General features: G+C 40.7%; 1 protein-coding gene across 1 annotated transcript; it reads right to left on the bottom strand.

The window, feature by feature from the left end:
- Positions 1-288: 288 nt before the first annotated feature.
- dhx30 (DEAH (Asp-Glu-Ala-His) box helicase 30) lies at positions 289-27723 on the bottom strand. Its single transcript, XM_036596615.1, has 20 exons — positions 26839-27723; positions 25983-26110; positions 25016-25126; positions 22296-22462; positions 21614-21722; positions 21033-21182; positions 19247-19399; positions 17966-18454; positions 16463-16846; positions 13231-13309; positions 12919-13023; positions 11741-11916; positions 11025-11231; positions 10604-10685; positions 10130-10323; positions 8218-8368; positions 6192-6349; positions 4953-5056; positions 3842-3981; positions 289-1833 (listed from the first exon to the last, which is right to left on the bottom strand). Exons 1-20 carry the CDS (start codon positions 27158-27160, stop codon positions 1574-1576), a joined length of 3669 nt encoding a protein of 1222 aa, XP_036452508.1. The 5' UTR covers positions 27161-27723; the 3' UTR covers positions 289-1573.

Below are 27723 nucleotides of genomic sequence, written 5' to 3'. Positions count from 1 at the left end.
CTACAGGTGAGTGAGTGCAAATGTCTAAACTAATAGTAAAATTAATTTCCCATACTATCAGATTCTCATTCTGATTCAGTCCTGAGGCCTTTTTTTTATTTCTTCATAATTACCATTTGGACATATTTAAATGAACATGCTCATGATATTAATGTGGCGTATGAAACCTGTCTGAATATTGGAAAATGAATGTACTAAACTGTATTACACTGAAACAACTGCCTTTATATTTACCTACAATAAATTGATTGTAAGTAAATATGATAATGTAGTTTGATTTGTGAACAGTGCGGTGAAATTTCCATTCTAACACAGGTTTATTTCACAGATAGAACCATATCCTTCTAAACTTAAGGAATTAAAGGAATTAAAATGTTTCCATCTGCGTTTTGTCAATTTTAGAAAAGACCGTTTCCAAATATCCCACAATTTTAACACTTATCGGTCAAATGTGTCTCAAGGCAATTCCTTTTTAAGGATTTAACAGATAACTGCACTACATAACAGTTTTACTATTTTGAAAGTGAAATCTTTCATTCTTAAAACTGCACTGAAAGCAGGTAGATCCTTTTAATTCGAAGCTGACAGTATGATATGACACTGCGACATGTTTATGGCATGGTTATGTCATGGTTATGAGTTCAAGGAAAGTGTTACCAAATTTGCTGAACTTTCCTTCGCAGTCAGTTTAGATTGATAAGATCTTCAGCTACTTTAACCTGGCCAGAATGAGCCGTATCTCGAGTAGGGTTGTGCATGAGTTCGCCGAAAACTGTTGCTTAATTCCTGTGATGGTCTTTAGATATGATATAGAAAAGAAGGCAACCATAAAAAATTCACTCTGTAGCTTTGATATATTGTCAGTGTCATTAATTACAGTCCAACGATAACATTAAATGAATGCAATAAATAAATGCACATTCAATGTGGTCATTTTCTTACAACAACATAAACAGTGTTAACATTAACTCTTCAACCAGGAAGAATTTCAGCCTCCATACGGATTATCTTCTGCTCTCAGTGCGAAGCCAAGTAGGGCAACAAAGATGAAACAGTCACACAGTCAGACTACAACTCATAACTCTGTCAAGAAACACCATCCTCATCTAGTTTGAAACTACATTCAAGTGAATTCAGTGCAAATATCACAGGTCTTTGAATAGAGAATTACTGCAGATGCTCCAGAAACTAGAAAACGTCCATTCATTAAATAAATCGGAGAAACTCTTCTGTCTCAAATCTTCACAAAATATCTGACTGCAAATCCAGTTTCTCTTCATTATATGACCATGTTAATGCAAAGTGGACCTCTTTTCATTCCAATCATCTCAGCAGTGCAGATAACTGTTGTGAAGCCATCTTGCATATTTCCCGTCGCTTGGCAATCAGGGGACTTGTTGACGAGTATCAATCATCTGTAGGCACTATCAGAAGTTGTTGGCATGCTTAGCTAGGAAGGGACATGTATTTGCCTTCTTTGTGCGTAAGTAGGTTGACTCAAACAGAAAGAGCAATAGGTATGCATAGTGTTGAATCACGTCACTCTAGTAAAGCACCGCCAAAGCCCTGACCATCACTCTCCATCACTGTAGTCCTCACTATTAGCATCTGGCTCAGTGTTATTCAGAAGGTCCACCAGTAAAGAGATGAGCTGGTCATCTTGAGTGCCTCTGGCTTCAGAAACAGAGTCAGAAGTCAAAGCTCGGAGGTTACGGTGGACCATGGCCTGCAGAGATGTGCGTAATTCCCATAGCAACTCCCAGCTCTGAGCAGGCAGCTCCCACCGCACGAGAGAACGGCCTGGCATCGCCACCTCCACCTGATCCCCATACACTGAGACAGAGAGACGGATAGAAAGAATGAATAAGGGAAAGGCAGATTTAGTTTTAGGGTTGAGGTACTTCTGAAAGCTTTTAGTCCATGCTGTTACATATGCTGTCTCCAAAATTTAAGGCTGATGGATGATACACTATATGGACAAAAGTATTGGGACACCTATACAAATACAGACAGAGGGGCAATATTACACAAGATGTTTAAAGAATCATTTAATATCTGTGCTCTAGTTGTTTTTCCTGATGTACTGTTATCCATATATTCATGTTTTAGTTTCACTTATTGTGATATATATTATTACTATTGCTCAGGAGTTAATATGGGTGTATAAATCTTCATCATTTCACAAACATATGCATCTATTAAGTTCATATATAATCGCTCCTGTCGGAACAAAACCTTGTATCTCCAGTATCTTCAGTTTTTGACATAATTTTAAATTGCCTGTAGTCCTTTATATTGTCTGTAAAGTTCATGATGAATGGACCAAAAGAAATGGAACAAAGTCACTTGAAAAAAAGTCTGGTTCCATTGACTTACATTAAAAGTAAAGTAGGTCTTTTCCTCCTTCTGTAAAGGTACCATTTTGGAGATACAAGGTTTTGTTCCAACAACAGCGATATACTCACGGATGCCCTCGTGCACATAGACAACACAAACACACATATGCTTACACATTCACGTTTTTGTTTTATGCGTTTTGCCGACATTTAGGTTGTTTGATGCTTATTTTATTATTATATTTTGTGTATTAATTTGTATGTTTTCATAACATTGTGAAGTTCTAATATTATTCATGACGAAGCTTTATATAAGCCTACACTGCAAAAAGTGGCTCATCATATCTACTTAAAAAATTACTTCATTGACCTGGTATTATTCAAAAAAATGACTGAAAGAATCGTTCATTCAAAGTATTTATTTAGGTTGAATAAAACTAGTTAATTTACTTGTAACCACAAAGTATTTTTTTTTAAGTAGATCTGATGAACCACTTTTTACAGAGTATTAGGTTTTTGCCTCTCCCTGCACTGCATGTTATCTTTGTTTATTTGTGTGTATTTTGAATTGTTTATTTTTATTTATTTTATTTTATTTTATTTTTTTATTTATTTAAATTTGTGTGTATTTTGAATTGTGCAAAAAATAAACTACAAACTACAGACATAGAAGGAATAGTTAGAATGAAATAATGAGATTCTGAAATTCTACTACAGTCTGATGCAGTGGTCACTAATTTGAGTCACTGTGTTTATGATGGTTAAAAATCATCATGACCGATTTTCTTGGTCACTGGGGCACCTCTGGTGTAGCACAAGAAAAAGCACAAACTTTGACCCACAAACAAATTTGTGAGGCCTTTTTAACGACACCAGCCCTTCATCTCTTTTTGGTGTCAGGATACTTTATATGGCTTACTGGCTGAGAAATGATAAGAACATGTTTTTTTCATAATTATCACTGCACTGAGCAGCGGTTGCTAAGTGATGACTTGTTTTGCACTGCAGATAACCGTTACTAAGCTTCCTCACATATAAAAGCAGAAAAAGCTACATTAGATAGTGTATCTTCAATCAGATAATATTTGACCTGCAGCCTGTTTGGCCAGATTCTGCATGACAGCAGGACTACATCAAATTCTGAAGCTGCTGTTGCACTGAAGCGAGATTTTCAATCAGCAGCTGTGATGGTGGAACAACTACACAACTGGTATTAGAAATGAACAGAAAACAATTCAGCCAATAAGATGAGCTGTGGAATGCTTTACAGACTGGCTGGAACAAAACCACATTCAGTGATCATATCATCCACAATGTGTGTGGAAAACCAGACCCTGCAGTTCTTCCCAAACTCAAATTATTTGAAGCTCCTATCTGCATCACTAGGAACCAAAAAAGTGCATCATCTAACAGCAGCAGCCTATCTGTGCGTTGAGGCGCCGGAGCAGTGTAAACGCAGTATGCGTAGATGGCCCCTCTGAATGTATGTAGAGGTGATGAGTTACCTCTCTCCACCAGATCACAGTCAGTGAGGAGGAGGAGGGACAGCGGGTGGACCGTGGAGGAGTCTCTGATGAAGACGTTCCCGTTCGATTTAACAGCGGAGAAGAATGTGAGCCAGCGGCTGGGGAGCTGCTGTTCACCCCTGGATAAAACAACAAAAACACACACTTTGTTTAGTAGTCATCTTTTTTTATTTATGCAATGATCCTTTTCTCCTCCCAGCTGTTTCACAGGTTATAAGAGCACTCCAGAGATATTAGACCAACAATCAGTTGAATGTATTTTATAATACTTCTGGCGAACCAAGGACAGACCATTCAGCCATGGCATGAAAACAAATGTTATTTAACCAAATTAACAGTTTAAATAAATAAATAAATAAATAAATAAATAAATAGTCATGCTAATTAATACATTAATAAATAAATAATCAATGCTAAGCCTGCACTGTACTTCAAATGACAAAAGAAATAAATGAAAACAAACTGTTGACGAACATGCCACAAGTATACTTGAAAGGAAATCTGTGTTCGTCTCAGAACTGCTGGAAGTCAGCTTTGTGCAGTGGACTAATCGCAGTCAGGGTGATCAAGACTTATCGCAGTCAGGGGAGGTCTCGGGACAAACAACACTGTGATTAGCACCGAGTGCGGTCAGGGGGAGGTTTTAGAAACAACAACCCAGTGATTAGTACCAATCACAGTCAGGGGGAAGTCTCAAAACAAATGATGCCGTGATTGGATGCCTTTGTGGCGCAGCTTTGGCGCGGTGCGTAGCGCATTAGTCCGCGATCAGCGTGGTTGAGGGTTCAATCACCAGGTCCCGTGACCAGTCAGTGGCTTTTGGGGGCAGTCATGGGCTGGAGGTTAGGGAACCAGCCCTGTGACTGGAAGGTCGCCGGTTTGATCCCCCTGAGCAGACAGTACATGACTGAAGTGGTCTCAGAACAATTGATACGGTGATTAGGGCCAATCACATCAGAACGAATTACATAGTGATCAGGAGTTCTGTTCAGTAAGCTGCACACAGAGACATTCATTTGCTAATGTCTGTAAGACAGAATATAGGCTGGTGAGGCCTAGCATTCCTCACTACCATTAGGTAAACGGTTACCTGTTGACAGAGGAGCGGTGGAGCAACACAGGCCCACTCTGAGTGCGATAGGACAGGTTATCTGGGCGAAACCTGCCCCCTTTGGTCACAGTGCCTCTTTTCACCTGGAAATAATAAGATGGTCAGTATCCTGAATCATGCTCTTCAGGTTGTTCAGATAGGGTCAATGAAACAGGCTTATTTGTTTGTATTACTACCAGATGCTGCACAAATTCAATGCTTTTTAATGCCTTTTTAAAACCTCATCAAAGGAAAAATAACACAATTTCCAGTGTACAACTATACAAATCCATCATGGATATATGCTTCAATTTATGTACACGTCTTCTGAGTGTGTTTGACTATTTTATGCTGTCCTCTAGTCCTCTAGTCCTTAATCAGTGGTCAGTTTCTGACAACAGGATCACAGTCGGCTGCATATTTTTGGTTGTTGGACTGTTCTGAATAAGTTTAATATACAGGATAACTCTTTATAACCAGTTTTTTAGATATTATCTTAAATCCCAACTGCATCTTTAAGCGCCACTACATCTTTTCAAACTGCCGCTGGAGTAAAGCTCCAACCACCAGTGCTGCTATGTTAGTTAACAGACGCTGGCGCTGACTAGCATTTTGTTGAGTGATGGGGGAGGTTGGGGCGGGGGGGCATGCTACCCACCCAGAAGCCAATTGTGCTCTCTTGGACTCCCAGCTACGAATGGATGTCTTTACATTTTTAGGATCAATTTTAAAACTTTTGAAGGATTTACAGGAACCATAACTCTCTCTATGAGGTTTTGTTAAGACACACAAAAAAACTGCATTTTGAGGTTATTCATATGTCTAAATGCAGGTGTTTGTGAGTGTATTTGCTCCTGAGCACATTACTTAAAACCATTTATATTGGCACTGGCATTTTTTTTAGAAAAACAAATTGCCTGTAAAAACTGGGAGAACTTCGGACTTCGCATTGAGAGTCAACAGCTACAGGTTCCAAATGCAACACTTAAAAATCACCTCTAGACCTTTTAACTGCTAATTTGTAAGCGAAAATAATAAGAGAGTAACACACCCCTCATATTCCCATCCCATACTTATTATTCAATTTCTACTCTAATATGCCATGGTAGGCAGCTAAAATAACAACAGCTTTGTTCACGTCCAAATATTTATGGACATGCCTGAATATCATTAGAATAAATGCAAATAAACATAAATAAGTTGAGTAAGCATGTCAGTTTGCATGTGTTTGTGATGTACCTGGATGAGGTTGGGGTAGAACCCTGCCAGCAGCACAGCTTTGAGAAGCTGCTCCTGGTGGCTGTGCTGATTGAGCCGGGACGAGGGGCGGAGACAGTCAACCGAGCGAGCCGCTAGCTCCGCCTCCACCAGATTCTCACTGAACTGCTGAGTCAGGCCTACTCGAAAACAGACACAGAGAAACAAACGCAGGTCAGTTAGAACAAGCCTCACATTCGCTGGTTGGCGATGGAGGTACACGTTCAGTCGGACTATTTGCCCCCACTGCCTTTTCTAAAGGTCTCTCATTTGCTATATTTTGCGGAATGACTGAAATGATTGGTCTTTCATTCTCAAGTCTCTTACAACTTCCAGGGTTTGGGATTCTTGTGGCTGGAGCAGCTGTATCTGAACGAAACCAATCTGTGGGCTATATAATTAAAGCTCTGTAGAATCAAGAGATTTTTCTGCACATCAAATATTGAAATTCTAATTGAATTGAAAATCATATCAAATCTGAAAATATCATTACAACCCTAATTTTCCCCATGTGCTTCCCAACAGATGTGTAGCAAAAGGGTGCCCAACTCCAGTCCTGCAGAGTTTAGTTTCAACCCTAATCCAACATACCTGACCCAATTGGTCAAGGCTTGATTATTAAAGCCAAGTCTATTAGAATTACACTCTCCAGGGTGGCAGACCTTCAATCAGAGCTGGGCACTCAGTTCACAGTACGGGTTTATTGCCATTCGTAGGTATGAAAAATACATACATCTGAATTTAATTGAGGAGCTCATTCAGAAACTTGTATAAAAGGAAGAACATACACATCTACCCACCCGCATACAGCCACCGGTCAAACAGGAATCAATTGGAAGCATTTAAAATGTTCAAATCACTCAGAAAAACTACTATACAGTCTTTTTATTCTCAACTTAATAGACATATATATTTTCTCCCAGAACATAAAGGAACAAAAATCACATGCGCAGGGTGACTCTGACTGCCCACAGTATTCAGTGCTTGTTTACGGACTCTGTTAGTGTATAGAGATTCTATGTGGGGAAGGGCAGCCCTGATAATCCCCTATACTCAACCACAACTTTCTCCAGCACTTTCTGATCAATCAGAACATTTAAGACACCCATAGCAGACTGTTATAGAATAGGTTTCATGCTCTCTATAGCACATCTATAGGATTTCCTTTAAATCTTCACACTCAATCCTGGGGCCGTATTACAGAAACCTCCTATCTTTTTGTCCCAAGTTAAGATCTGACAGGTCAAGATAAGATTTTTCACAAATTCGCATTACAGAAGCAAATCTGATCTTAATTTAGGAATTCTCTCTTATATCAGGTCAAAAAATCTTGAACTATTTGATCGAAGTTGACAAACAACCGTCATTTCTGTTACCAGCGACCGACGATAAACAGCTGTAACACGTAAACACGTAATCAAAATAACATAAAGCAATGTAAGCTACAGCTACTATTACCAAAACAAAACTAAAGTGTGATCAACTGGAAGTTAGGAATATTGTGAGACGCCCCCTGCTGTTTCTCAGAGCGTCGCCGCTCCCCAGTTTCAGGTTCCCAAATGCTTTAGTCGGTGTGCGACCCTTGCTATGTTATTCCTCCTAAAAAACAGCCACACGTTCAGCTCTGTCTCCTCATTATTCATCGACATCACTGTAATAAGTTTTTATTAACTTTATGCTAGTAAACTATGCTGCCTGTCACAGTTGCCTAAAAATGATAGAAACAGGCAGTCAAAACAGAAGTTAGGACACTAAAGCAGGACAGTATTTAGGAAGTTTTTATCTAGTTAAGATGTTTCTGTAATGCTGCTTCATTATCTGGAGTTAGGATGAGGTTATGAACTTAAGAACTGTACTTATTTAATAGCTACTGTCATAAATTCAGTCCTAACTGAAGTTGTCATGGTGACTAAACATAAGATTTCAGAGCCAAGATGTTTCTGAGACATGGCCCTGGAGTAGGACAAATATAAAGGATTTGGGATTCGGGCTGAATGAAGTGACTTGCCGTGTATGAAACGCAGACTTGTTCCCGACAGTGTGTGCAAGTCCAGATATTCCTGCCGACTCTGTCTGTCCCCGAGCTCCCTCCAGCCCTGCACGGCCCTGCTGAACACCAGATAATCACTGCAGCTAGAACCGCTCAGAGCCTCCTTAGCCTGAACAGAAGGAGAAGGAGAGGGAGAGAGATAGAGAGTAAGAGAGTAAATAAAGGATTATTTTAATCTATCACACAATAAATAAAAAAGGTGAAAAGCTAAAGACGATATCAGCTTTAATTGCATAAATGATACAGAAAAACATGAGATACCCTTGTAAAGTGAACGCATCTCTCAGAACACTTCAACACAGTGAATCAAATGCTGGGGTTACGCTGCTTTCATGTTAGTGAAATAGTCTGATCCTGTTCATCAGTTTTAAATGTGCTTCCTAAGCAACATTTGAATGGGATTAGTTTTACATGTGAAGATGGGGTAGTATAACTATTGCCAGAGTGTGTTATTGGTTTTAATCCGGTCCTGAATCCACTATCTTAGTCATTTTACAGCTGTCAGCTCCCATATTCAGCTTCTATAAAACTACAAAATGCTCTGTATAAATAACTTAGCTATATGAATCCTGTGTGAACTACCATGCTGGTAAATTCTGCACTACATCCTGTGGAAAAAAGATTCTGCGTTTTTTTTTTTTGCAGTATGCAGGCAATCAGTTGTGTTCACTGCGCCCTGAATTAAGCCATTATCTATTGTCCTACCTCAAGTGTACAGCACTGAATATTACAACATGTATATGACAAAAATACATAAAAAAATAAGCTAGATTTTATGCAATGAAGTTCACTGATGGCTGTTAATTCCTAAACTATTGACAGTGCTGAGTACAGTATTAAACATTACGATGAAATGCTTTCTACTTGTGAGTAAATATACTCTGTATAAAACTTTTTATGGTAAAAATTACATTACTCTATCTCCACATGGAAAACGAATCCAGTCCTCATAGTATATGTGTGTAATAGTGTGTAATGACAGCAAAATTAGCTTTACGGGCTGCGTGTTGATTAAAGACAGCTAGCTTAACAACAGTTAAAACACCGGCACTGTAAATATTATTAAGTGGTACACCATTTTCCTACTTTCAGCCAGTTTCACACTGCAGACATTTAGATCAGGGATGGATCACAGTCTCACAAGGGCTCTGGGCAGAAGTGTCTTTGGACCCCTTTACCCCCAACACTTTGACCATAAGACAAAAAAAATTACAAAAAAAAGGACCCATATAATGGAAAATTGGATTTCTTCCCTTTTTTGCATTGAAAGAGCTTTAAGTACTACGTAAAAACTGTTAAAGTTTCAAAATGCACCATTCAACTCCCCAGTCCATTCCATCCATATGGAAACATTTTGAATGAGGCATCATAGAGGGAGGCCAATCAGAACAGAGGTCATTAGAATATTTACATCTCAAAGGCACTGTAACATAAACAGCCTGTTTAATTCTACAGGACAAGGGACTTTGGAAATGGGCATGTAGAAATGACTTGGCCTGTTTTTGGAACATAAAATCACACGTCATATAAGGACCTTAAGGTTTAATATTATTTACAAGAAAAATGCTAAATATGGGCCTTGAAGTAAACCACTTGCGTTTGTTTATGTGACCAAAATAATGAATAATTAAATAACGTGTAATAACTACTGTTTCCTGCTGTTATATTTCTGCACATTTTTATGTATTAGGGGGCTTTTAATTATTTTAAATATAGTGGAAGGTATATTTAGTCATTACATTTAAGGGCTTTCCGGATTTTTCCATCTGCAATGGACTGTCGCTAGTCTTTGAGACTGTGGTCCCACTGGCCTGGTCAGTAATCTATACCTAATTTAGAGCAACTGTTAACTGATGAAAACATATCTGACCTTGTTGACGAGAGCGCGGTTCTGCATGCTGTTGTGGAACGGGTCTCGGGTCAGACAGGCAGCTACAGAGAGCATGGGCAGAACACAGCGGAACAGAGCCGACAGAACCAGAGCCTTCCCCAAGCGCGGGTCACATGATATACACGCCACCCGCTCGCCCAGCGGAGTCAGACACTCCAAACCATCCAACACTCCTACAGAGAGAAGTCAGGAAAACAGAGGAAAGAAATATGAATGCAGAGTGAATGAAACCAGAAACAGAACTAAAAAAAACACCTACTAACTTAGCCAGAGGCACATTTACACAGAGTCTTGACTGAATGCTATAGATCATTACAAAGCACTTTTATTTTGAAGTAAACGAAGCACATACAAACTTTGCTAACTGATTGTTGCAGCTCTAGTCTAAACACACAAAGCCTGATCAGGTGTTGAAGTATATTCTGACTGAAGGGTGGTGCTGTGCAGTCTCACCGATGTCCTGCAGGGTCTTCACTGCGTCTTTCACAGCCCCTCGCTCTGGAGAGTCCAGCACCTGAGAAAGGAAGTCCACGGCCTGCAGGACAACACAGTATACAGAAATACTAAATACAAACACACACAGAGTGAGTAAGAAATAAATTAGAATATGCACAGTTACACTTTTTTATAAAACAGAAATGGAGATCATAAACACTAATGCTATTTAAATTCTTCAGCAGAAAATTAAAACAAAAGAATAAAAAGGTTCAAAATCTGCATGTTGAGGAATATTGTCATATTGAACATTTCATGGTGAGATCATCATGGTTTTTACTACACCCTATCCACACTGAAGCTTAATGTGTTCATGTAAAAATAAAAGAAAAAATTCTCCTCCTCATGTTTCTCACGTAAAACAGCCCACTCTACATACCTTAGTCTGTGGACTGTGGATCTTGGCCTGGACCACTAGGCTCTCCAGAGGTGTCCGCAAAATCTCAGGGATGGGAAACGTGGTCATGGTTTCCAGCCGTTGTCGGGGAAACAAGTGATAGGCATGGCCAGGCTGGCATCGGCCCGCCCTGCCTCGCCGCTGAGTAACATTCGAGCGCGAGATCCAGACCGTATCCAGACACGAGACCTGAACACAGATTATTTCAGTATTTCAGTTTTAAGTTCTGCGTTTTGAGCTACAAGTAATAGTCTACTTTGGGGAGGTACAGTAAAAGCATACGGGAAATTACATTTCTAAAGATTATTTCTTTTCAAAATGATCAGCTATGTTTGGTGTCTGAAATTTGCTTCTTTGCTTTTGCACCAGAGCTGCGAGGCTAATGTAGCTAACAAGTAATGGAGGCTTATACTCCACCAGTTAGCATTAAATAGCAAGTAAAAGGAAATCCCAAATAAACTTGCTTATGTGGTTTCTGACACGGTATTTCACACTGTTAACTGTAACTGGTAAGTGTTGTTTTTATAGATAACAGTACTTCATTTTCTGCCAAACTATCCAGTTAGCAGGGAGGTTTATTTCCAGTTTCAGAGTCATGTCTAAATATTAGTACAAGGTTCTGGATCAGGGTTCAAAGTAAATTGTGATGGGAAGGTAAGTTTAAGAATGTGCTGTCCTAAGCTCTACACCGGTCTCACCTTAGTCCTGGGGTCGTAGCTCTGCTCCTTTTGAGAGCCCGCGTCCACAACATGGACAATGTCATCGATGGTGATGGAGGTTTCTGCGATGTTGGTTGCCAGGACAATTTTGCGTTGGCCCTCTGGGGGGCGCTGAAACACGGCCTGCTGGTCTGCTACAGACATGCTGGAGTGCACTTTGAGAGAGAGAGAGAGAGAGAGAGAGAGAGAGAGAGAGAGAGAGAGAGAGAGAGATTTAAGGCTGATGGATGATGCACTTAATGGACAAAAGTATTGGGACGCCTACAGGAGCTTTTATGACACCCATTCTAAATGCATAGGCGTTAATATGGAGTTGGTCCCTCCTTTGCAGCTTTAACAGCTTCCACTCTTCTGGGAAGGTTTTCTACAAGATTTTGGAATGAGTCTGTGGGAATTTTCACCCATTCATCTGGAAGAGCATTTGTGAGGTCAGACACTGATGTTGGACGAGAGGGCCTGGCTCGCAATCTCTGCTCTAATTCATCCCATAGGTGTTGGATGGGGTTGAGGTCAGGGCTCTGTGAGGGCCAGCCTTGTTCCTCCACACCAAACTCACACAGCCATGACTTTATGGACCTTGCTTTGTGCACTGGGGTTCAGTCATGCTGGAACAGAAAAGGGTCTTCCCCCAAACTGTTCCCACAAAGATGGAAGCATAGAATTGTCCAAAATGTCTTGGTCTACTGAAGCATTAAGATTTCCCTTCACTGGAACGGTCTCTAGACCAACCCCTGAAAAACAACCCCATAGCATCATCCCTCCTCCACCAAACTTTACAGTTTACACAATTCAGTCAGGCAGGTAATGTTCTCCTGGCATGGAGGGAATGAATTTTGAGACCTGTCTTGTTGCATCCTATTGCAGTACCATGCTCGAAATCAGTGGGCTCTTTAGAATGACTCGCTCTTACAGCAAAAGTTTGTAAAGACAGACCTCATGCCTAGGTACTTGATTTTAAACACTTATGGCAATGGGACTGAATGAAACACCTGAAATTAATGATTAGGAGGTGTGTCCCAGTACTTTTGTCCATATAGCGTATGTAAGGCTGGAACGACAGTGAAAAAGTACACTTCTCAATAAAATGAAATAAATAATAAGTAAATCTGTAAATAATAGTACAATGTCATTTTAGCCCATGTATTAAACCCTCTTACATGGTAGGACCATCTGAGAGCCTGATTTGAAGGCCTGCCTCTCCTCCAGCTTCTGCTGAACAGCTTTTATTTCCTGCCAGCCGGGCAGAAAACACAGCACTGCACCTGCAGGCCGGAAACACAGAAGAAAGAAAACGCAGGTGAGGAGAAGAAATAAATGGCACACTGACTCACTTCTGCAGCTGTGAAACTTTTCCAGATTTGATGCGACACAGAAACAGAGTGAGGGCAAAAGAAGCGAGCAGAAAGAGAGCATAAGAGAAAAAAACAGAAAGAATGAAAATGTGTGTGTATGGAGACAGTCCTGTTTACCTGGCTCTCCTCGTGTGTGAATGTGGTCAATCACATTGGCCACTAAATCAAGATCAGGGGATGCATCTTCTGGTCCCTTCTTGAAGAAGAAAAAAAGTCTGGTGAAATTTATGTGTAGTTCTACAGTTACAGACTGTAGTCCATCTGTTTCTCTGCATACTTTGTTAGCCCACTTTTACCCTGTTCTTCAGTGCTCAGGACCCCCATGGACCCTCACAGTATAGGTACTATTTGGGTGGTGGATCCTTCTCAGCACTGCAGTAACACTGACGTGGTGGTGGTGTGTTAGTGTGTGTTGTGCTGGTACGAGTGGATCAGACAAAGGGGGGTAAAAGGGGGTTAACAAAGTATGCAGAGAAACAGATGGACTACAGTCTGTAACTGTAGAACTACAAAGTGCACCTATATAGTAAGTGGAGCTGATAAAATGGACAGTGAGCGTAGAAACAAGGTCATAATGTTATGCCTGATCGGTGTATACATTCCAACTATTTTATATAAATTTTTTTTTCTCACTTGATGCACCATTTTTGTACTAATTAAGCCTTTTTCCTTTTTTTAATTTGATTTCATTTTATTCCATTACTTGCATTACTATTCCTATCTGTGTGTTTTACTTTGCAGTTTAAATATTTGGTGGTCTACGTTTACATTTAAGGCATTTAGCACCTGATCTCATCCAGAGTGATTTACAGTTTGATCATTTTACATAGGTAGGCGAAGGTAGTGTTAGGAGTGTTGCCCAAGGACTCTTATTAGTACAGAATAGGATGTTCGCCCAGGCAGGGGATCAAACCCAGTCTGCAGCACGAAGTATTATCCACTACACTACACCAGCCACACAGTCTACTGTATGTGTGGTAGAACTCAAGTATGAATTTTGTCACTGTATAAATGTAACAGGACTCAGGTATGGATGTCTATGTTACTGTATAAGTGTAGTAGGACTCAGGTATGGATGTCTATGTTACTGTATAAGTGTAGTAGGACTCAGGTTATGGATGTCTATGTTACTATATAAGTGTAGCAGGACTCAGGTATGGATGTCTATGTTACTGTATAAGTGTAGTAGGACTCAGGTATGGATGTCTATGTTACTGTATAAGTGTAGTAGGACTCAGGTATGGATGTCTATGTTACTATATAAGTGTAGCAGGACTCAGGTATGGATGTCTATGTTACTGTATAAGTGTAGTAGGACTCAGGTATGGATGTCTATGTTACTATATAAGTGTAGTAGGACTCAGGTATGGATGTCTATGTTACTATATAAGTGTAGTAGGACTCAGGTATGGATGTCTATGTTACTGTATAAGTGGTAGAACTCAGGTATGGATGTCTGTTACTGTATAAGTGTAGTAGGACTCAGGTATGGATGTCTATGTTACTGTATAAGTGGTAGAACTCAGGTATGGATGTCTATGTTACTGTATAAGTGTAGTAGGACTCAGGTATGGATGTCTATGTTACTATATAAGTGTAGCAGGACTCAGGTATGGATGTCTATGTTACTGTATAAGTGTAGTAGGACTCAGGTATGGATGTCTATGTTACTATATAAGTGTAGTAGGACTCAGGTATGGATGTCTATGTTACTGTATAAGTGGTAGAACTCAGGTATGGATGTCTGTTACTGTATAAGTGTAGTAGGACTCAGGTATGGATGTCTATGTTACTATATAAGTGTAGCAGGACTCAGGTATGGATGTCTATGTTACTGTATAAGTGTAGTAGGACTCAGGTATGGATGTCTATGTTACTATATAAGTGTAGTAGGACTCAGGTATGGATGTCTATGTTACTATATAAGTGTAGTAGGACTCAGGTATGGATGTCTATGTTACTGTATAAGTGGTAGAACTCAGGTATGGATGTCTGTTACTGTATAAGTGTAGTAGGACTCAGGTATGGATGTCTATGTTACTGTATAAGTGGTAGAACTCAGGTATGGATGTCTATGTTACTGTATAAGTGTAGTAGGACTCAGGTATGGATGTCTATGTTACTATATAAGTGTAGCAGGACTCAGGTATGGATGTCTATGTTACTGTATAAGTGTAGTAGGACTCAGGTATGGATGTCTATGTTACTATATAAGTGTAGTAGGACTCAGGTATGGATGTCTATGTTACTATATAAGTGTAGTAGGACTCAGGTATGGATGTCTATGTTACTGTATAAGTGGTAGAACTCAGGTATGGATGTCTGTTACTGTATAAGTGTAGTAGGACTCAGGTATGGATGTCTATGTTACTGTATAAGTGGTAGAACTCAGGTATGGATGTCTATGTTACTGTATAAGTGTAGTAGGACTCAGGTATGGATGTCTATGTTACTATATAAGTGTAGCAGGACTCAGGTATGGATGTCTATGTTACTGTATAAGTGTAGTAGGACTCAGGTATGGATGTCTATGTTACTATATAAGTGTAGTAGGACTCAGGTATGGATGTCTATGTTACTGTATAAGTGGTAGAACTCAGGTATGGATGTCTGTTACTGTATAAGTGTAGTAGGACTCAGGTATGGATGTCTATGTTACTATATAAGTGTAGCAGGACTCAGGTATGGATGTCTATGTTACTGTATAAGTGGTAGAACTCAGGTATGGATGTCTGTTACTATATAAGTGTAGTAGGACTCAGGTATGGATGTCTATGTTACTATATAAGTGTAGCAGGACTCAGGTATGGATGTCTATGTTACTGTATAAGTGGTAGAACTCAGGTATGGATGTCTGTTACTATATAAGTGTAGCAGGACTCAGGTATGGATGTCTATGTTACTGTATAAGTGTAGTAGGACTCAGGTATGGATGTCTATGTTACTATATAGTGTAGTAGGACTCAGGTATGGATGTCTATGTTACTATATAAGTGTAGTAGGACTCAGGTATGGATGTCTATGTTACTGTATAAGTGGTAGAACTCAGGTATGGATGTCTGTTACTGTATAAGTGTAGTAGGACTCAGGTATGGATGTCTATGTTACTGTATAAGTGGTAGAACTCAGGTATGGATGTCTGTTACTGTATAAGTGTAGTAGGACTCAGGTATGGATGTCTATGTTACTGTATAAGTGTGACTGAACTCAGGTATGGATGTCTGTGTTACTGTATAAGTGTGACTGAACTCAGGTATGGATGTCTATGTTACTGTATAAGTGGTAAAACTTCTGTCATATCATTGCATCCCTACTCGTCCATTTGCCTCAACACCATGATTTCCCTTACCCGCGTGTCTCTTTCCTCCATGGATACCAGCTTCGGCTGCCGTCCCATCTCCTTCAGCACATCCTCCAGGTACCTCTCCTTCACGGGGTACATGAAGCCTGGCACGTGCACCACAGGGCAGCCTCCGAAGTACTGGGCCAGGCGCTGGGTGTCCCCTGTGGCGCTCATGAGGACCACGCGGAGCTCTGGGTTCTCTCTCAGAGCGCAGTGCAGCAGAGCCAGCAGCAGGTCTGTGTTCACGTCCCGCTCGTGCACTTCGTCCACCAGCACGTGACTCACCCCTTGCAGGGATGGGTTGCTCTGCAGCTTCCGCAGGAGAACGCCCACCGTGAGGAAGAGGAGGGCGCCACCGCTGCGCTCCGGCGGTCGAGACTCCAGACGCACCTGCAGTTGACACGATGGAGATAAAAGGAAGGTTTCAGAATTACAAAGTAAAGTCATTCAGAGTGGTTGGATGTGAAAGAGCAGGGAAAAAAACAGAACATGCAGGACAGGGGAAGGTCCAGGAGAATCAGGGATGCCCAAAGTTGGCCTGTGAGGACATTTGACTTAGGCTGGCAGAAAGTTACCCTAACCTCACTCCCTCAGCCAGTGAGAGAACTAACACGTTTAGGAAGTGGACCATGTGTGGCCCCACTTTTATTAGAGAGGGAGCAAACGTATGAATTTTTAATTTGACTAAGAATTTGACTTGACCTAAAGAAGGCATGAGCCACTATGTGTGGGCATTTTTTACATAGTTAATACTTAATACATAATAAAGACAATATAGGCACTTTTTATTTAATGAGTGCCATGGTTTGGAGAGTTTTTCTCTTTTTTCTCCCTTTTTCCTCAAAGAATTTGACTACCAATGAAAAAAAAAATATTGCCTGCTATTTCTCCCTCTCTGTTTCTGACCGCAGTAAGACCTTTTATCTCAAAACAGGATCTCGAGATTCATGATTATGTTGAAATAATGGTCTATATTCTTGAGAATCGGACTGATTATGTAGACATAATGGCTTATATTCTCAAGATTTTAACTAATAAAGTTGTAATAACAGCTGATTTTCTCAAGATTTTGACTTATCATGTTGAGATGTCTTATTTTCTCAAGATTTCGACTGATTTTGCTGAAATAATGGCTTATTTGCAACCAGACACTTCCACAATGTTACACACAATAAATGTAGCACTATTCTTTTTACCCTCGTACATTAAAAACACACCTATGTACAAATTATTAAAGACGACTAATGTTTGATAGTTTCAACACGTTTTAGCATCAGTTAACACCCTTATTTGAGGTCTTACAGTTAAAAAAGTGTGTTTCTTATTAAATATTAAAAAAAAATCTCAATTTGAAGCCTATCTTCTTTAATTTGTACACTGACTTGTTTTCTAGGCTCAAGACAAACACTGCACTTTGCCCCCCGCAATATTAATGCTACCACTGCTGCGACTCTGTGCTCTATCAACCTCCCATCTCTGAAGAACTGATCTGAACTGAACGCGTCACACCTGGTAGCCGACACAGTGCCGGAGGGCGGGGCCCATCTCCTGAGAGACGCGCTGAGCCACTGAGACTGCGCTGATCCTACGTGGCTGAGTGACCAGGATGTTGCAGTGGGCGCCTGCCCCGCCCCTCACACGCCCCTCCAACAAGAAACGCGGGATCCGTGTGGTCTTCCCGCAACCCGTCTCCCCAGCAACAACCAGCACCCGCGAGGCCTCCACCGCCTCCACTAGCCGCTCCCTATGAGAGTCCACAGGAAGCTCCGCCCCCCGCGCTGGCCCTGCCCTCTCCCACTTCTTCTGCAGACTGGAACTCAGACGCTCCGCCTCCTCTGGGCTCAGGGCACGGTACGGCCGGCCGGTGATGGGATCCGGGATAGGATCGTCATCATCATCAACATCCTCCTCGTCGTTCTCGGCAAGTGAGGAAAGCTGCCTCTCCGCTTGCTCTTCCTCTTCATCCCACAGCTTCTGCATCTCTGCCTCCAGTGGATACTGAGCAGAAAGAGAGGAAACAACACAGAAATCATGAACTGAAGCCCAAGTTAGATCAAGAAAGTCACAAGAGTAATAGCTCTGGGATCAACAACAGGAGTAAGGTAAATAAATGTGTTGTACATTTTAATTACTGGCCGGTCATTGATATACGGTCAGTTCATTTATTTTATTAGTAGTACAGCTTTAACACTAGAATATGTCACAGCGGTAATTTTGATCATTTTGAAATTAGGAGACGTGATCATTTTGATGATCCCTGACTTTTATTAAAATATTGCATAAGGCCATTAGTGGTCAAAATAACATACGGCAATAAAACAGCTCAAAACTCAGTTTAAATCCTGCTCTATACATTTATTTATCAAGCAGTGCTTTTGAACAACATCCCAAATGTTTTAAGCCTGGATAAAATGTCCACACTGTGCTGTTCTCACGCTGTGCAGTGCTGAGAAAGAGAGATGTCAGCCTTCTCTTGTTTAATTCTAAAACTCTTTCTTTCAGCACATAAAACGTGTTACACACTATGTAGTGAAAATATAACAAAATTATTTTACGAACAAATTAAACGTCCACTTGGCTGCACTAAACTGAACTTTTCTGCTTGTTCTCGATGCACGTTTTGCACACGTCCATTTTCTTATGGCCGTGGGCCTCGTGAACCTCAATGAACCATTTGCTGTTTTAAATGTATTTTCTCACATATTTTTTTAATTAATGCTGCTTTAAAAGCTCAAATGTCCCACGAAGCTTCATCAAAGCGTTAATTTAATAAGCTGCCAGGAGACACACCTGAGTGAGGTAATCTCTTATGCTCTGCTCCAGCTCCTCTGGTATTTCCACCCGGCATGGTCTCCTCTCCCGCTCTCCTGCCTCCCGCACCTCCTCCTGGTGGTACTTGGCATGAGTGAGGGGGTTATTCTGTTCGTCCAGCAGATTCAGCTCCTAAAGATATAAGAACAATAACAGCCGTCTCAATTTACTCTTTCTGATTGGCTGCAGCAAATTCTAACATGCCTGCATGGGGGCACCACTGTCAACCGGTTGCTTTTTCTTGAGCTTTTTTAATGAACATTTATCACCATATCTGATTTTGGGTTTTACACTTAAGTCAAGGTAGATAAAATTTTATCACACCATTATTTTTAAGAAAAATAAATAAATAAATAAATAAACAACAGATAAAACATACAACGATGAGCCGAAACATTTTGACCCTTCACAGATGAATCAAGTGAACGTTGATTATCTTGCAACAAAAATGCATGTCAAGCTCTGCACACTCAAAAAAGATGGTCCTTCAAGGGTTCTTTAGAAAAGAAAATGTTCCATGTAGGACTCTGAACACTCAAAGAACTTTTTGCATGATTAAAGAGTTCTTTGCATCATGAAGGCGTGCTTCAGATTGATAGGGAATTTGCTGTAGATGGTTCTTTTGGAAAGGGTTCTATATAGCACCCAAAAGTAACAAGCCTGATATTATAACAATAGAACCTTTTTTTAGTGCTATATAGAACCCTTTTAAACGTTCTATATAGAACCATCTACAGCACATTAGCCATTAATCTAAAGAACTCTTTCATGTTGCAGAGAACTCTTTAATCATGCAAAGAGTTCTTTAAGTGTTCATGGTCCTACACAAAACCATTTTCTTTACTAAAGAACCCTTGAAGAACCATCTTTTTAAGTGTGTGGGATTCATTAGATGGTAAGGGAAGCTGGTTCTCGTAGTTGCTGTGCTGGATGCAGGAGAAACAGGCACTGACCTGAGCATTTTTGACCAGGGCCAAATCGTAATGGTCAGGCGACCGTGTTGGAGCATCTCGTAAATAGCAAGGCTTCTGGAGTGCTCCCGGTCAGCAGTAGTGAGTATTTATGGACAGTGGTCCGAGGACGGACAAACCACAAAATGGCTACAGGCTCACTGATACAGAAAAGCAACAAAGGCTGTCCCCTCTGGTCTGCATACAATGGGCTTGCAAGTGTCAGAACTGGACCTTGGAGCAATGGAATAAGGTTGCCTGGTCCTTTGAGTTCCATTTCCTTGTATATATCTTGTGACATCACATGACCAGCCAGGTACATGTGTGCCGTTTACCTGAGGAAGTGATGGCACCAGGATGCGCTGTGGACCAGGTACACCCCTTCACTGCACTGATATTCCCCAATGGAAGTGGCCTCTTTCAGCAGGAAAATGTCTCCTGCCACTCTGTACACATCTCAGTCTGATCGAGCACCTGTAGGATGTTCTGAAACCGCAATTCTAATCCTCAGTGGCTCCACTTTACAATTTGCAGGATTCACAAGGATCTGCTGCTAACGTCTTGGTGCTAGATAGTACAAGGCACCTTCAGAGGTTCTGCAGAGTCTTGTACCTAGGCAGTTCGGAGCTGTTTTAGTGGCACGCGGAGAACCAACAGCATATTAGGCAGATGGACATAATGTTTTGACTCATCACTGTAAATCAGCTCTGATGTATCTTATACATTCTGAAATAATCCATATGGTTTATTGTAAAAAGTTTATTCTCGAACAATTTTAAGGTTCTCCAGTAAACGCTGACATGTTTTACACAGACCTTAAGTCTGAGGCAGGCGAGGGCAGCGGCTCGTGTCTCCGCCTCCAGCCTCCGGCGGCCGAGGGCAGTGAAAGTCATCTTTTCGGGCCAGTGCAGAGTCAGCTGACACTCCTTCACCTTCCCTCCCACCGTCTTGTACTGCAGCAGCTCCTGAGGACCAGGAGGAACCAAGAATGTGGAGAAAAAGGAATTGTGAGTGACTGTTCATGAAACACGGTTTTCCTATTAAAAACAGCTTAAAGATAAAATGAATGTGAATTCTGCACTGACAGTTACAAGAGGAAATGTGGCACTTTAATCCACTGTTTCCATATTGGAAGAAATATAGTGACTTATCATGGTTTGAGGCAAGTGTGTGAAGATTTACATGATGATAATTGGTGGGGTACCACCTTGTAGTACTTGTATTACCTACATTAGCCTCACAGCTCCAGTGAAAAACTAAAGAAGCAAACTTCTGAGTTCTTCACTTTAGACTCTAAATACATCTTGGCTGACTGACTAAATTTGGGGCAAAGGGGGAAAATTTTGTACAAAGGAATTTGTGTTAAGTATTCCTTTAAGACAGAACCAACACTTACTCTGATTCTACTAGACGATGTGGCCACTTGAACAACTTTCACCAGTAGCGCCTTTGGCTTTGAGAAGATGGCAAGCGCCTCCGAGACTTTAGGATCCTCCTCCACCAGCCTAGAACCAAAGACAGATGCAAACAATGAAAGGTCTATGATATACGTTCATTAAAGTCTAACGGCTGGCTTCCCAGACACAGATTAAGTCTAGTCTTAGACTAAATTGCAGTTCCAATGGAGAACAATTCTTCTCAGTCTGGGCTTTTTCTGGGCTTAATCTAGGTCTGGGACACCCAAATGCTCTATGGCTCTATGTGCTATAGATTTTGGCAAGGCTTGACAACAAATAAGACATTAGGACATTCTAGGCTTAATCCTGAGCTATCAAATGAAACATTAAGCTATAATCTATTTCAGTTTAGTCTAGGCTTAATTTTAGCATTGATCTAGGACTTTGAAACTGCCTCTATATGCTAGAGATTTTGGCAAGTCTTGAAAGCAAATAAGACTTTTGGCTGTAATCTAGTTATCCTTATTCTAGACTTAACCCTAGGCTTAAACTAGGTCTGGGAAACTGGTCCTACACACCATTGATTTTGGAATCTCAAAAACAAAGACGGGAGTAAATGTCATGGCTTACAGTATGGTTGGACTTCAAACTCTACACATTGTGAATGAGTGGTGACCTTACCTTGGGCTTTCTGCAGTCCCTCGTGTTCTGTTCTTCAGAGTCCTCGATGGCTCCAGTCTGTCACACACATCCCCGTCAGCATCCTCCAAGAAAGAGGACTGCCACCCCGGCCGCCTGGCCAGCCTCCTTCTGGGCAGCTGGTTCCCTGGACCCAAAACTCCCAGCTCCTGTTGACACAGTCATACAAGCTTAGTAGGGCTGTCAAGATCAAATTATATACAATTATATTGGATATATTGGATTACTCTGGAATTATATACAAAAGTGTCCATTTGAATGTTTAAACAACTGTGGCTGAACTCTGTTCCAAGACAAAGTGATGTCAATACACATGTAGCCAAATCACATGTTAACTTTTCATTCGCTTCTATTGTTTAACAGCTCGGATATCAGAAAGTGAGCAACATGATGGGAAAACCGTGCACCGGGAATATAAGATTCAGAGGACGCAAACATTTTTTTAATAAACTGCGTGGCTTTGAAGTATTGAGAGAGAAATGGCAAATAAGAATCATGTACACTAAGTTATTCGGGAGATTATGTAGTTATGCTGGATTTAAGAGATTTAACACTGCCTACACTGTATTTACTGCAGTTACGTAGCTGAGCAAGGCACCTAACCCCCAACTGCTCCCCGGGCGCCGTGGACAGGGCTGCCCACCACTCCGGGCAAGTGTGCTCACTGCCCCCTGGTGTGTTTGTGTGTGTTTACTAGTGTGTAAGTGGTGTTTCACTGCACAGATGGGTTAAATTGCGGAGGTGAAATTTCCCCATTGTGGGACTAATAAAGGGTCACTTAGCTGGCTTATTTCTTTGCATCTTGAAAAAGAAGACATTTAAAATTCAAATATATTTGGGGAAAAAAGGAGAAAAGCTACGTCTCAGTAGGAAAATGCAAGCAGTATAGCTGTCATGGTCCAGTAGTTAGTGATATGAGCAGCAGCTATGGTTTTAGTAGTTCCTAGTGATGTAGGAATATCTCCCAGGTGTTTATAGAATAAAAGACAAATAAACTGGCCAACTACTAAAGCAACTAAGCAAAGACAAAAAAGTTTTTTTTTTGTCATAATCCTCTGACAAATGTCAAAATAATTTGGCGGAGACACACAGCCACAAGAGCAGGAATTGTGGGTAAATATTTTGACATAACTCATATGTTTTTTTCATGTCATTTTGTTTTGTTATCATACACATTCGTTATTTTATCAGAGCTGGTTTATGAGGAGTCTGGCCACTTCCTTTTTTCCCCCCATTATATCAAAAACAGGTCTGCTAATCAGCAGAGGGCGCCTGCGAGTGAGTCCTCAATGAATGGGAGTGAATGGAGCTCAACGGCTAAAAACGAAAAGTTAAAATAGTTTCTAGTCACTGAACCAGAACGTTTCTTTCATTTTAGAAAGAAGAAGGAGGTATTTTAACAGCAAATAGGTTTTGGGCAGCAGAAGGCGGGCATTACTGCTACTGAGTGATGATTGATTGGCGAGCGGAGCAGCTCATTGGCTGTTCGCACTCACTGACATCATGAACGTACATGAGGCGCCGTTTTAATCTCCTGTTACTTGAGTTTAAAAGCTCTTAAAAATATAACAGCAGTGCTGAAATGTTTTGTCCTGTTCTGTGTTCAGGAAATTATTGTATTCTTTTACATTAAAAATGTTTAAGCATTTATAAACTGTGATTTTGCTCAAATGCTCCATATCAACCCATTCATTTTGGACTCCTCTTGGGTTTGAGAAACCTGGAAGACATTGCAGCGTGGTAATGCTCCTCTCCACAAGTTCTCTGATTTTATCATGTTTATTAAGTCATACGGTGACAGCGCCTCCCCTGTTCAAGCTCTGCATTGGCAGGCAGTCTGATTTCTCTAGTATGCGTGCTGCCCACCTTTACTCAGATAAACAGCACCATTTTAGTTTCGTCCATCTCCTTCGTTTTTCTCCATCTGAGCTACAAAATGAACTTTAAGCCTCAGCAACTTGAGGGATCAGCTAATGTGAGCAGAAAAAGTTCATTATAGCAAAGTGAATCGAAACTCCAGCAACAAACCGAGTGATTCAAATATAATCCAGCCAGCTTTGATTCATTTCTGTAATTTAGTTTAAAATGTTTCTGAACAACCAGAAAAATGAAAAGATGAAGCAGATAAGTGATCATGAATTCAAATGTTCATTTACAAGTATAAATAAAAATAAAAACACAATGAAAACACAAAATTAATTAGGCTAAACCTTGCGTTGTACTGGTGTTTTGGCCTGCTGTAGAAGACCAGCGTGCCAGGCTACAGCTGAACGGGCAGCACAAAGTTTGAAAGCTATAAATAAATGAATAAATAAATAACATAACATAATAATCACTGTTTTTTAAATAATCTATCTAAAAAATCTTTTAAGTAATAGCTGCCTCTTACAGAGACCGCTTTTCACACGCATGTATACCCCACTTTCGGAAGGTTAGAACGGTCAGGACGTGGTCTAAAGCTGGTTATCAGCAAAGTCCCACCAAATGTGCCACACTCTTCTGTCCCTTCTCTTACTGTATGTAGGAGCTGTAGTTGCTCCTGTGTACAGCTATCTTGTGACAAGCAGTCTAGTTCATGTTGGAGTACATGTACATGTACTACCCAGCACCTACCAAGAGGGCTGGACATATGACTGCTATCTTTAATTATATTATTACATAATGATAAGTAAGAACTCATAAAAGGTGGGGCTGCTACTCACTCTCAGCCTGTGGCAGGCAGCTGCTGCGGCACGGCGCTCCGCCTCCACTTTCCGAGAGCCGAACCCCTCCACTTCAATCCTCTGAGGCCAAAGCAGCGTCACCGTCGCCCTCTACAACAATAACAAGACGTTCAGTAAAACTTCTCATTTCTGTGAGTCAATTCTTCAGAACTTTACATGCAGCGAGGCTCGAGTCTCAGCGTCGCCCCCTGCCGGCCTGACTGACCACCAACACACAGATCCGGCCTGACTGACCACCAATACACAGAGATCCGGCCTGACTGACCACCAACACAGCAATGCATCTCAAAACTATCATTAAAAATAATGATCAAAATAATTACTGACTTTCTGAGTCTAAATAACGGCTTCTGATCACTATAATTCAAGATTCAGTAACTCATTATCTCGACATTTCGTCATAATGTCGTCTTAACTGAAATCACGAGAAAAAATATTGCGTTTCTAATGAAATATTTCCAGGAAATTAGTCATTATTTCGAGATACGTCACTATTTTGAGATATTAAGTCGTTATTTATAGAAGTCATTTTTTCGAGTTAATATTTTTGATATTAACAATGATATTGTTAATATATCCAGAAAATAAGTTATTTCGAGATATTAAGTCAATCTTTCTAGTAAATAAGTCATTATTTCGAAATACCAAGTCAATAGTTCTATAAAATGGCGTCGTTTCGACTTAATATTTTGATATTTTGTCTGACAAAGAGAGTAAAAAAAAAGGACATCAGCTATTTTTCCTCTGCTTGGAGGCAGGGTTGCCAGATTTCTTCAGTGTTTTTCAGCCAAAAAAATTCTTCAGAACTTTACATGCTAACAAGACTCATGATTCACAATATGTCACTAAAGTGCAGTTTACAAATGTGAAAGCACTGCTTGGCATATTGAGTGAGAGTCTATGACTGACTGTGCACTGGGTGCTGCAGTGTGTACAGTGAGTGTACCTTAACCTCCCCATCCGTGCAGTGGTACCGAATATACCGAGACACATCAGAGCGGCCCAGGGATCTAGACAGGGTCGAGTGCAGGAGACTCTTCGCCTGGGGAAACTCCATAAGGAAGTCGGACTGACCTGCCGATCAAACATAGTTGGGTTTTCAGTGATCATTTCCCTCATAAATTAAACACTATAATACACAACCACTAACACTACAGTCTATAGTAATAGCACAGGAGCATAAGGGAAATTTCAGACATTATTAAAGTTTATACAATTATTATAGATTAATACAAGGCAGCACTAAAGGAATAATATTTGGCGGTTAAGATATTCTAGATTATTACAGAAATTGTAAAAGTATACAACACTGCAGAAATCTAATAACAACAAAAAGTATCAAAGTACAATAAAGTGGTTTAAATGTACAAAAGGGAGAATTAGATCAACAGCTATGAGAACAAGTCCAGAAACAGCTGGAACGCATCACAAGGAGAGGTTAAAGGGACTTTCTGGCCTAAAACCAGAGTTTACTATGTTACCTGATGTTATTGCAGTTTTCTGTAGTGCAGTTTTAAACTGCTGAGCCTCACTGACTTCACAGTGTTTATGATTACATTGAAGGCATAATGCGTGTGTTCTCTCACTACACTTCCCAGCATGCTTTATGCAAATACATCATGAAACCACTGTGTGGGTTAGAAAACTCCCCTCACTGGACTGTGTGTGTGTCAGGGCTGTTCCAGTGGAGCGGCTCTGTGTTTTGCTGTGTTTTAATGGTATTGAGGTGTAAGCCCTGCTGTGTTGTGTTCAGGTTGTTGGTGATGATGATGAGGAGAGAGTCTGTCCTCTTCCTCTCTGACCTCTCTCTGTGTCCCTCGCTGTGTCCCTCTCCGCTCCTCCTCGGTCCTCTGCTCTGGTCCGGTATCTGCTCGTCCAGCTCCAGCTGGACCCGATCCGGACTCGGGTTTCCACAGTCCGTGACAACAGTTTACAGAGAGCCCGGACACGCATCATACCGGCACAGTGCGCCGCCATCTTTACCAAGGGAGACGCGCTGCAGCAAGGCTCGAGTCTCAGCGTCGCCCCCTGCCGGCCTGACTGACCACCAACACACAGATCCGGCCTGACTGACCACCAATACACAGAGATCCGGCCTGACTGACCACCAACACAGCAATGCATCTCAAAACTATCATTAAAAATAATGATCAAAATAATTACTGACTTTCTGAGTCTAAATAACGGCTTCTGATCACTATAATTCAAGATTCAGTAACTCATTATCTCGACATTTCGTCATAATGTCGTCTTAACTGAAATCACGAGAAAAAATATTGCGTTTCTAATGAAATATTTCCAGGAAATTAGTCATTATTTCGAGATACGTCACTATTTTGAGATATTAAGTCGTTATTTATAGAAGTCATTTTTTCGAGTTAATATTTTTGATATTAACAATGATATTGTTAATATATCCAGAAAATAAGTTATTTCGAGATATTAAGTCAATCTTTCTAGTAAATAAGTCATTATTTCGAAATACCAAGTCAATAGTTCTATAAAATGGCGTCGTTTCGAGTTAATATTTTGATATTTTGTCTGACAAAGAGAGAAAAAAAAAAGGACATCAGCTATTTTTCCTCTGCTTGGAGGCAGGGTTGCCAGATTTCTTCAGTGTTTTTCAGCCAAAAAAATGTCCAAAATCTATCCACCAAAAACGCATCAAAACCACCAAAAAAAGTACA

This window comes from Colossoma macropomum, unplaced genomic scaffold, assembly GCF_904425465.1.
Source record: "Colossoma macropomum unplaced genomic scaffold, Colossoma_macropomum, whole genome shotgun sequence".
Taxonomy (NCBI): domain Eukaryota; kingdom Metazoa; phylum Chordata; class Actinopteri; order Characiformes; family Serrasalmidae; genus Colossoma; species Colossoma macropomum.
The sequence above is the reverse complement of the archived record's forward strand: the minus strand, read 5'-3'. Positions and strand labels throughout refer to the sequence as shown.

Excerpts from the sequence above, each read along its gene's own strand:
- dhx30 (XM_036596615.1), bottom strand. The coding sequence starts at position 27,160 with ATGCATTGCTGTGTTGGTGGTCAGTCAGGCCGGATCTCTGTGTATTGG. Across the intron at positions 22,463-25,015 it reads CTGCCTGCCACAGGCTGAGA|GAGCTGGGAGTTTTGGGTCC; the intron begins GTGAGTAGCAGC and ends CTGTGTCAACAG. Across the intron at positions 19,400-21,032 it reads TCGCCTGCCTCAGACTTAAG|GAGCTGAATCTGCTGGACGA; the intron begins GTCTGTGTAAAA and ends TTATATCTTTAG.